The 11,793-nt window shown below is 43.1% G+C and overlaps 1 protein-coding gene across 1 annotated transcript; it reads right to left on the bottom strand.

Moving 5' to 3' along the window:
* Positions 1–5,590: 5,590 nt before the first annotated feature.
* On the bottom strand, positions 5,591–11,269 carry rbm24b (RNA binding motif protein 24b). Its single transcript, XM_062400195.1, has 4 exons — positions 10,822–11,269; positions 10,458–10,581; positions 9,870–9,924; positions 5,591–7,227 (listed from the first exon to the last, which is right to left on the bottom strand). Exons 1-4 carry the CDS (start codon positions 10,987–10,989, stop codon positions 6,864–6,866), a joined length of 711 nt encoding a protein of 236 aa, XP_062256179.1. The 5' UTR covers positions 10,990–11,269; the 3' UTR covers positions 5,591–6,863.
* Between the last annotated feature and the right edge of the window lie 524 nt (positions 11,270–11,793).

The raw sequence follows: 11,793 nt of genomic DNA, 5'->3' as shown, positions 1-11,793 counted from the left end.
CTTAACGTTATAGATAATGGATGCATGCTTCTCTCTGCAGGAGCTTCAACTGCCGACTCAAGTCCGCTCCCTATGGAGAGCCCAAAGTCCAGACTCCAGGACAGGGTCTCACTTCGGGCTCTTCTCTCAAAAACTGCCCCTCAAAGCTAGGTAAGCTGTTTATATATTTGTGATGTATGGGCACGCTCTCCTTAACTCTTTTTGTATTCTTAACTTCCTATCAGATCAACTATCAGGTGTTGTCTGCGTGGTGTTTAATCTTTTTTTTGGATTTTGTGTCCCAGGGACCGATGTTATCTCAAGCGTCTCATCACAGCACCTGCTCCTCCCGACGTCACTATATATGAGAATATCTTTTCCGGATTCTCCCTGAAGAACTATGTGTAGACACACACACACACACACACACACACACACACACACACACACACACACACACACACACACACACACTTTCCTTATCCTCATTCAGGCTGGACCGCCACATCTGACTCCACAGCCACACTTCATGCCTCTCTCTTGACTGTTGGCTGTTCCTCACATGATCAGTTGTTTGCCATTGAAAACACAGATGATTGTTTTTGTGTTGTAACATGAAAAATAAACTGACATGAAATAAGTTTTAATCCTGCTTCATTTATTTGAGTCAGTATTCACAGAGCCCTGCTTCTTAACACAATGAGAGAAAGTATGAGTAAGATGAGCAATGGTATTAGAATGTGTCTCTGCAACAAGATATTCTAACACAACCATTCATGATATTGTAAGATATCTAAAATGCCTGCATTTAGCTATTAGTTCTAATAAACGTTTGTATAGAATGTAGAATTTGCATTAAAAATGTTTATCTTCTGGCACAAGGCTATGAAACCTTTCATTGTTAGCATCTGTGACTCCTAACCCTAGAAGATATAATAACTATACCTCTGTTAGTTCTATTCCCTCTAGAACACAGATCATTTGCAGCAAGTCTTTTAGTGTTATGTCCAGTCCCGATTACTAAGTTAAGTTGGCTTGAGATTTATAACTTATTCTTCTGTTCTGTGTTGTTATTGTTTACTCACCTCTCCTCTCATTTCAGACTCCTCACTCCCTCCCTCGTGTGTGTGTTCCACCTTGGTGATTGTCAGCTCCTCCCCGATTGTTTGCACCAGGTCGTCATCACCCGGTGTATTTAGTCTGTGTGTTCCTGTGCTGCGTTGCCAGTTCGTCTTTGTTTCTTCATGTTCTTAGCCTTCCAGCATTTACTTCTGATAGCTCTCCTGTCACCGATCACTGCCTGCGTAACGAGTGACGTCTCTGCCATTTCCCTGCCGGAAACTCTGCACTTTGATCGACAGCCTGCCGCTGTCTGCGCCCTGCTGGATTTACGGATTACAAACACTGCCGCTGCCTTCGTCTTGTTGGATTAACATACTCGTGTTAGGACTGCCTTAACGTGTACCCTTATTTAATATTAAAGTTTGTTATCTGCACCTTCTTGTGTCTCCGAGTCGTGCAATTGAAAAATTTGAGACGCAGAAGTTTTTGTAAATCATGCTCCAAAGTTGTGGAATAGATTACTGATACAGATCAGAGGAGCAAGTTCAGTTAAAGTCTGACCCTGTTATGTTTCTTAAAAAGATATGTCTTGTGATTCCTTCACACATCTTCGTGTGCATGTCTGCAGGATATGATCTTCTCTCTGACACCTATTCAATGACATTCAATTTTTTTTCATTCTTTTTTTCATTCTATTCAGAGGTTGAAGAGCACAAAATGCATCAGTTTGATCTTTGGATCCACTGTTTTTAGTTCAAATATTTCTCTGTCCCTGGATTTTGTCCTTGTGTTACATTCTTTACGTGTTTCCTCCTCCTCTTCCTCACTCTCTCTCCTCTCAGGTGAGTGTGATTATGTAGAGGGGTATTTAAGGAAAGCTGGAGAGTCTCTCTCTCATCTGAGTGGCAGCAGCACTCGTGGAAGTGATTATTGTCGGTTTCCTTTTGAGTTAGGGGGGTCTGATAGTCTTGTTTAAAATTTGTTGATAAGACATTGTTGCTGAGGTAGACGAGGAAGTGTCTGGATTCGACGGCCCATTGCGTGGTTGGTCCAAACCTTAATAAACATGTTTCAATGACCTTCACTAACACAAATCGACAGCAAGAAGCCTTTAAAACAGCCCGAACCTTGGGATTTATTAACACCAAACTATACAATAAACAGACCGTGCAAAACCAGCAGACCACATACTGGAGCCCCCTCTTCTGATTTGAGAGCCATGGCCTCACAAGCTGACGACAATCCTAACTCAACCAACTCAGAAGGGCTGGGTTTGGCTTCAGCCGTCCCGATTGGTTAAAAAGTATCCTCAGGTGTCTTTGGCTTGTGCTGTGACCCAGGCCATGTTTACAGTTTTTTACAATTGTTAAGACACGTTTTTCAAAACAATAACGGCTTTCTCAAAACTGCACACAGCCATCAAATCTCTTACCTGTTCACAAAATGGAACTCGTGTTTTCATTTGGTACAAACAGCCATATTTTCAAATGATACACACATACCATTCTTTGAGTACACACAACTAAGCATTTGCTTGCACACTACCAAGCATTTACAGCACACTGAAGTGCAAAATTGAAAACACAATCATCAAAATGGAACACGCCATATGAATGACTCTGGAGAATGAGCCATTTCTCTGGCCAGGTGGTACCAGCAGGTCATGCAGGCCATCCAGGAAGACGAGGAGACGGGCAGCGTTATGGGCCCCTAGGTGGGCATGACGGTGCAAGACCCCATGGTGACTCATTGCAGCACACAGTGTGATGTTCCCACCGCGCTGGCCGGGGATCTTAACAACGAACCGCTGGCCAATGACGTTTCTGCCCCGTCACCTCCTCTTCACCAGGTTGAATCCAACCTCATCAATAAAGATGTACTGGTACAACTCATCAGCTGTGTCATGCTCCTGGATCTACCGACACAGACAGCATGAGAATGCAGGTTACAGTATGGACATAGAGAGGTCTGCACAGTGGGCTACAGTGAGACACTGTAGAAAAGGAACAATATTAGATTACAGGTGCAATACATGCATGTGTCAGTGCTGAATGTTGGTACTTACAAGCACAAACTCTCACTGTAACTCCTTCATGCCTGTGTTACGTTCAAATGGGATGAACACTTGTTTCATCCACATGGCCGTCCTATGAAGAATACGGTCCAATGTAGAGAGGCTGACAGTCTGGATGTTTCTAAATGTAGCATGGTCAGCCAGGATCCTAGTTTTTATTTGTCTGAGTGTAAGAGAGTTGTTCTCACGAACCACATCTACAATTTCAGTCTCCTGTTCGGCTGTGGAAATGAGGTGAAATTGCTCAACAGACCTTAATGTTTAGAGATTTGAGTATTTGTGTGTTGTAGGTTGATGCGTTGAGATTTGACTTGAGAAGTGTGTGCAACAACTGAACATTGTGTGTAGTGTTTTGACAACAAGGTGATGTGTAATGGACATCAGAGTGTAAAGAATGAAAGTCAGAGTCTAATGCAGATGAGGGAGTGTGAAGTAGTGCCAAATTGGGTCCAGTGATTGGTACATGAAGTGAAGGTTGTGCAAACTGTGCCAAATTTTCGCTTTTTGTGTGTTAACAACTGAGAAAAACTGTAATTGAAGACACACCAATCAGGTTTAAGCACTATAGCAATGCAGCAGCCTAGTTCACCTGTTTTCAACCAAAATGGAGCTTGTGCTCAAAAAAGAAGAAGAGTGAGGGTGAGAGGGGGAATCCACGGAGGAGGAGAAGGCTGCGGCTGCGGCATTAGTAATGATGTTGTGTGTGAAGTTGCATAATGCACACATAACTTTCATAATGTAAATGTACTGAATTCCAGACCTATGCTGAACTACACAATCTTGTCTTTCACTGTATTTCTGAGAGTTTTGCAGATGGATGCTGAGGTAATCGCATGAATTCATATAAATAGATGAGGCAGGGTTCATAGGACAAAAGCAAAAAGGAGAGCAAGAAATATCATTGGCCACGGGATAATCCATGTCCCAGGGCAACGTGGGGGTAACATCAGCTTTTGTGCTGCCACTACACAGAATGGGGTCCTCCTCCGTCACGCCCATATGATCCCTTACAACACACCTCACATTCTCACATGTTTGGACCGATTACACAACATCTTCACAGCAGTAAACCACATACACCAGATGTAATACATTGTCATCTGGGACAATGAGTCATTCCACCGCTCTGCTCAGATAAATTGAAACACTTAAACGTTGTGGGGAAGAAGTGTTCAAAGTCTTTATCATACACCGCACCTGTGAAGTTATTGATTTATATATTCTATATATCTTCTACCTACTACATTACAAGCTGGCCACTGCAAGAAAACGTTGGTGCAGCATAATGGTTGATGCTCATAATTATATTGCTGTATTAATTGTATGTGCTGTTGAATAAATACTGTTTTGGGCGATGCATTGAGCGTATAACGGTGGATGTTTAGCTTTGGTTCAGAAACCTCTATGTGGATGTACTGCTGTCTGTGTGAAAGGGAAAGAGCGAGACACGAGTGATGAACGACAGCAAAAGAAGCAGACAACAGCTACATCTAGAGGATGTGGTAAGTCACTGCACGACTGGGCGTCTGTCAGATGGTCCAGGTCCGCTTTAGTTTCATAACTAGGCTTACCTTCTCTTTGGTTGTAGACGGTGCCATCCCTATCACTATACTAGACAAGACAAGTAGATCTGTTCAGGTCAAAAACATTCTTCTCTCTGTTCAGTAAGTAGACATTGTTCATCTTTGCATCTTAGAACTCTAAGGATTCTGACACTGCGACATTAAAGCAAACTGACACCAAATAATTATTTGCATCAAAATGTCACACCACCACGGTCACACCGTGTGATGAAATCATATATACCGAGGTAGTTTATATCTCAATCTTGTGGAGATGACATTCACAGAAGTTGAAGTTGATCGAATGAAAGCTCAAGGACAAGTTCATCAGACTTAATTGTTTGTCATGAAAAGTAGAATGTGCCTATCGATTTTTGCACATGTTGGCCAATCTCAGTGCCGGGGCTTCACTTTAGGGGGCGCTAGTCAGTCTAGTATAAAATGATCAATATCTAATAGTTTTGATGGTGGTGTATCGAGGGACCTCTCATACTTAATAGTTGGAGGCTGGATTCATGTACCACAATCCTCTGCATGTTTTTTTTAATGTTGTGTAATCCATTATTAGTTGGTTCTGAAGATTTGTGTGACCTGAGATAAAGGACACAAATCCTTGCCAGTAAAGTTTCTATCTTTGTTTTGAAATACATGAATCACGTTATTATTGCTCACAATGGTAAATAAAAATCTGCGTATGTTACGATCACATAGCTACAGTTCAAATTGTAGTGGGACTATATACTACGACTCATCTGCTGCCTCACTATACACAGAGAGCTCATAACAGAACATTATAGGATGTTAACTCTGCATGAAAACTAGTAAACATGCTTTGTGTACATATACCATCTGCTACTGTTCTGTATTCATTTTCACAACTGTGACCATCATAGAACATACAATAAAAACACAGTTGAGGGTAGATCACCTTTTATTTCACAAATTAAATGTTTGCATTCGTTTTGATTCATGCATTACAAATTACAAGGTGCAACAGGTGAAGCCCTTGTGTGAGAAGACATTCAATGTCAAAAGTCATCAAATGTAACTGAAGATCAAGAAATTTAAAAAGCTGACAGCCGTCACACCGTCCTTTATCAAACTGGTCAAGTATAAAAAGCGACATTAAAGAATTGAGGATATATATTTTAGACAACAAACATTAAATCAACAGGAAGCAGGAAAAAAAGCTTTGGAGTTATTGCTACGTTTCCACACATTTTGTTCTTTATACACAGTATAGCACAAAGTGAAGCCAAGTTCAAACAGTCTTCTTCACATGTGCGCTTGATCATGAGAAATACAGCAGCACGTGTGTGACATGTTCTACAGGAGGCTTTATACTAATACACAAATATTAAAGGGTTTATTTTTACTGTAAGGCTCCATAATAAATACATAAATAGCATAATTTAAAAGGCACGTGATGAAATAGTATTTTTTTTTTTCCTTTCTCAAGATGAAAGATTCACATTCAACAATGTTTCTTCCCTCCTGCTGAGTTTAGTTGAGGTGCAATTTGAAGGGAAGAAAAGTGAGTGCTTTTTACTGCAGCATTTTGTCCTATGTACTATCAAGAAAACACATTTCAGAAGGAACTAGTCGAGGATGTCTAATCTATCTCACTCCAAACAATTATTACAAAAGAGAAAATCATAAGAAAATAGCTCTATCAATGTCTGCATAGCTTTACCAAACAAAAATACTGGTCCAAAACTATGAAATACTGAAAACTGCATGATGACGTAACACATGTTCTCATGTGTGAGTGTGTGTTGGTTTTTACTGGGGAGGAAACCTGATTATAAGACATAAATGTAATTGTGAATTTTATGCAAATTACACTTAAATATATAAATATACACAAGTGGTTGACATGAGGTACAGAGAGTGCGCTTCAATTAACATTAAACATTATTTAGCTACTGAATAAATATTAAATATTCATATCTATATTCAATAGTGGCAAAATACTGTTGCTGCCTGAATAAATTATACAGTAATTTCTCATCTGTCTCCACGTTTTTGGTGATTTTCTTCAGGCTCTTTGGTAGAAGGATTGATAAGAGAAAACCTGGGACTGACAACCATCATTCAGCTTCTACTGTCTTCCCTCTGTGACCTTTGACCTCCTTATATGGAGTGGACCACCCCTGCTTTCCTCCCGTCAGGTAGTTTTCATGCTTTTACTGCATGCGGTCTGTCTGCAGCTGCTGGGGTTGGTACTGGCTGAAGGCCGCAGCCGCAGCAGCAGCTCCTGGGGTGGCAGCAGTGGCGAGCGGCTGTTGCATCGCGTATCCGTACCCTGCTGAGGTCATGTAGCTCGTTGGTGCTGGTGAGGCCGCATAGGGATACTGCTCATAGGCAGCTGCAGCGGCGGCAGCGGTGGCAGCAGCCGCAGAGTACTGAGCGTATGTCGCTCCGGTATAGTCAAGGTACGGGGAAGTGGCGGCAGCAGCAGCTGTCGCTGAAGCAGCAGAGGATTGGACATGAGGGATCATCATACTGGGCTGGACAAAGGCCTGAGGATAGACGTAGTGAGCAGGGATCCTGTAGGACACAAAGACACACAGGGTCAGAGCAGAACCAAAGCCGCTCCTCTGTCCAACGCTGAAACTAAATTCTGGAAAACTAAAAAGCAGGCGCCACAAATACATCAATCCAGTCCTCAGAACACAGCAAATCCATTCATTAACAACTGAAAAACCCTGGCTAGAAATGAAAAGTTAAGGAAGCAGCAAAAACCACAACAGAAACTCAAGCGCAGCTTTTAATTTCAATAAAGCACCGGAATCTGAAACACAGTGAGGCATTAAAGAGAAGGCACAGCCCAGCTCTGCACCCAGAGGTTCACTGAAAACTAGATGTGACAAAATGCGAGCTCATCGCACAACACCACAACATATCAAGATAAGAAGTGGACAGTATTCTGTCCACGCACTGCCACACCAACACCACACATACAGGCATGCCCACACATGTTAATAGATCCTTTAACACAAACACATATGATATCCGTGTCTAAATTAATTATTTAGAGCAACGCTGTGGATGTAGCTGCTGAGTTAACCAAACAGTATCCTAACAAGTGGGTGTTGGTCATTAGTTTGTGCAGAAGCCTTGTTGTTGTGGCTGATTTAAAAATAAATGAATTTTAAATGTTTTAAAAAGGAGAAAATAGTGCTTTAAGAGTAAAAGATTTCCATTGGAAGAGCAATATTCTGAATATAGAGCAGGGTCTAAATGGAAAAGTACTAGCCTGGGTATCTGGGTAAATTTGGTCCCACTTTAAACTTGTGAAACCCCCCCCCCCAGTAAAATATACAGAGGAGCAGGTGTGAAACTGTTATATCTGTCCTCACACGGGCGTCCCCCTCCCCCTCTTACCGACATACACCCCCACACAAACAGACACACCAGCTTGACTGACAAGGGAGGCTGGTTGCATGCTATTTTTTGCTCCCCTTGTCATGTCCAAAGGACAAGCTGATCTCTTCCTTCACAAACACATGGCAGGGAACTGGTCAACTGTAATGGCCGCCCGCAGCGCTCTCCTGTCTCAGTGACTCCCCCGGTCGCATTTAATGTCAGATTGGAGGCTGTTTAAGAAGTGGGATGTATGATCCACGGCTGTTAATAAAAAGGTAAAAGGTCTTTGTACTGAAGCTGTTTAGTGAGAGCAGGAAAAGGTTTTTTGTTCATCAATACAATCACATACATACTTAGGAATTTGTCACTATGGGGGGGGGAAACGTGCCGTTAGTTGTTCTTGGATATTTGTCCTTGTTTAAATATCAAAGTTTCAAGTGCAAAAAGGGCACATGAGCAGCTGACCGAGGTCTATTGAAAGAGCAGGGGGGGGGTTCACAGCTAAATAAAGATGCTTTGTAAATCACCAGGACACATGGGTAATCCCCAGCACATAACCAAAAGGCTCATCGGGCACATGGCTCGCTCCACCTGTTGTGCACGGCCGAGCGGCCCCGTCTGTGCCATACATTATTAACAGCGCTGCCGAGTGACTCCTCTTTTCCATCTGAAATTGAGAGGCCATGGAGATGGCTGTGGCCGACAGCTGCTGCCTGAGAGGCCGGCTGAGACACAGCAGACAACTTGTCTGTATGCACTTTTTTTTTGTAAAGCTAAATAACACATCACATATGTTTTAACATTTAAAATTGGTTAACCCAGAGGGTGATCTGGTTTTGAAGTGGGAAATTTACCATCTTACTATTTGCTGGAGTGATAAAGAAAATGAAGAAATGTGCGCGTTTCATGTCCCTGTAAATTTAAGCTACAAGTGAGAGCGGTGGGTTAATAAAAGAAAACAAAAACACAGCATCATGGGTAAGAAAACAGAAAAACAACTCTCACATGCAGGCCAGTGTTTGTTTTGTTGAAAGGGATCAAGTTTTTTTGGTTGAGGAAATTACGAACACGCCGAGTGATCGTCAGCCCCTTTGTGACAACAAAACACAATCAAATGATGTTAACTAAAATAAATAAAATGGGGAGGAGGGAAACAAAAAAACAGGCTAAAGCACAAATCAAATCTTTACAAAAAGGGAAAAAGAATCAACACCACATCGCAGAGTTACACGACTCCCTATCGAAACTCACAAAGTCCGCACAAAAACAAAAAAAACTCCTGCACCCCACTGCAAGTAGGAATGAGCACACAGTTAAGCTGAACACCACATCATACTGAACACAAGGCACACACCAGTCTATGTACTATGGAAAAACTGAAAACAACAACAGCAGAAGACTTCCATGCATCTAGTCACCATTTCAGTTCGTTTCTGCATGTTTACAGGTAACACTTTAGCGCTCTGCCCAACGCAGACTCAGCTATTCCTCAAACCATCCTGTGCCTCTCATCAGCTATTTTAACCGTTAGCGAGCCTGTCAGGTCAGAGAGAGATGGACAACATGAAGTCAAGTCCTGTGAGAGGGCTGAGGACAAAACAAAAAAAAAGTTCCTTCACAGTCAACGCCAAGCAGAGGAGCACACGTCAACACTCACATGTCCTCATTCAGCATTAAGAGGGTGGAGGCAGTAATGAATAAATGTTTACAACAGTAACAAACATATATATTCACAAGGTCATGAAAAGGCATGGCAAAGGTTTTCTAGCATTTTGCACAGGAGATTTTGCGAGGAGAGGTGGATGGTCTGCAGGTGAACTCACCCATACGGTCTTTGGATGAACGCCGGGTGGATCTGGGGCATGCCAAACGCGAAGCCTGGAAGGAAAAACACAAATTTTAAAATCGTCAAATTTCTTTTAATGCAGTGGAGAGGACTTTCAAGAAAAAGGAGACTTGTCCTTTATAAAACTACACGTCCTCTCCAAGAAAACAAAAACCTTCATCAAAGATGTCCGTCGACAAGAGGCTTGTATTCTCCAAATATCCAGATCATCTTTTGACCTTTAAGTTTTACTTGTGTCTACTTTTAGTTATGTTTCAACCACTGTCTGTTTTTTTGTTGGTTTGATTGTAACAAAGATTACATAAAAAGGGCTAAAGCAATTATCAAGAGACTTGGTGGAAGGATGCAGTGTGGGTCAGGGAAGAGTCCATTCAATTTAGGTCAGAGTCAAGGAATCTTTCTTTCACCTTTTCATCGTTTTTCATGGAATTTTTATTCATGGATCGAGTTAAACATTTTTTAGGGGGCTGATTCCTATGAGTGTGTGGAATTTGTTGCAGCTCCAGTGAATGTGAGGGGACTGTGGGGCCTTGAGCAGTGATATCAGTGTGTGTGAGACCCTCACCTGGCTGTATGACCCGGGGCTTGGCCCCCAGGTAGGCCAGGTTCACATTGGCTTTCCTCCCGTCTATGATGGGGTTGGGGTCCTTGCAGGCTCGGTCGGCGGAGGTCCGGTCTGCCATGGTCACCTACAGGAAACAACATGGGGGTTGAAACATGGTTGGAGGCTTCTCACTGCTCGAGTTTGGCCACAGGGATGAAACAGAGAACATGTGCTGTCATGTACCAGCGCTCCCGAGTCAGCCAGACTAACAACAACACTTAATCCTAACGGAGCAGACTCGCACTTCAGTCGGTGGCTGCGGATCTGTCGTTCAAGCAACTTTAAAACAAACTCCACAACTCGAGTCCAGCTCGTTCACACTTACGAAGCCATAGCCCCTGGATTTGCCGGTCTGCCGGTCGGTGATGACCACCGCCTCCTCGATGTCCCCGAACACCTCGAAGTACTTCCTGAGGCTGGAGTCCGTGGTGTGGTACGGGAGACCCCCCACGAAGATCTTGGTGTAGGTGGTGTCTTTCTGAGCGGAGTGCATCGTGTGAGCGAGGAGTTCCTGGAGCTTTGCAGGTGAGATGAAGGGATGAAGAGAAGGAGGTGAGAGGAGCGGCGGCGGGTCAGGGAGAGAGTGTGCGGAGCGGACAGGCGGATCCCCGGTAATGTGACGGTGGAGGAGGAGGAGGAGGAGGAGGAGGAGGAGGACGAGAAGAGGGACACCTGTTGTCAGAATGAGACTCAGACACTTGACTCCACCCAGACGCAGCCAAGCCACTGTCACACAGCTGCTCAAACAGGGGTCCCTCTCTCTCTCCCCCGTCCCCCCTCCTCCTCCTCCTCCTCCTCCTCGTGGGCTCGTGTTTCTAATAAAGTGAGCAACAGATGTGGGTCAGGTTTATATATAAAGTCTATGGTCAAGACACGGTGGAGACAGAGGGATGTTCAGGACCACGTGGTTTTGCCACCACTCGCACACAACGTGAGATTGCACATCAACGCCAGCAGGATGTGGCCCAAACAACCCGAGAAATGCAAACCCATTGAAAGAGTTCTGTTTTTTTCCCAATTCATTAGATTTCCTTAAATATTTCGTTCAGTTATTTATGTTTCATTTATTAAACTGTAGCTTCTTCTCCCCAAACAAAGGTATCTACTCTAAACTGACCTGAGCATCCTGAGCTGACTGTACTGAGGTCTGTGAGGTTGGATTTTCCACACTTGCTCGTCTGAAAACAAAGCCACCGGATGGATGTGGACTCACACATGAGACTAAAACTTTCTTATAAGAAAACCTGCAACGAAAATACATTTGACTGCATTTGCTAAACTATATTCATTTAGTTTA

This window comes from Platichthys flesus, chromosome 11, assembly GCF_949316205.1.
Source record: "Platichthys flesus chromosome 11, fPlaFle2.1, whole genome shotgun sequence".
NCBI classification, from domain to species: Eukaryota; Metazoa; Chordata; class Actinopteri; order Pleuronectiformes; family Pleuronectidae; genus Platichthys; species Platichthys flesus.
The sequence above is the reverse complement of the archived record's forward strand: the minus strand, read 5'-3'. Positions and strand labels throughout refer to the sequence as shown.

Coding starts and splice junctions, on each gene's coding strand:
- rbm24b (XM_062400195.1), bottom strand. CDS start 10,989: ATGCACTCCGCTCAGAAAGACACCACCTACACCAAGATCTTCGTGGGG. Junction 9,925..10,457: donor GCCCCGGGTCATACAGCCAG/GTGAGGGTCTCA, acceptor TTTTCCTTCCAG/GCTTCGCGTTTGGCATGCCC. Junction 7,228..9,869: donor TTCATCCAAAGACCGTATGG/GTGAGTTCACCT, acceptor TGTGTCCTACAG/GATCCCTGCTCACTACGTCT.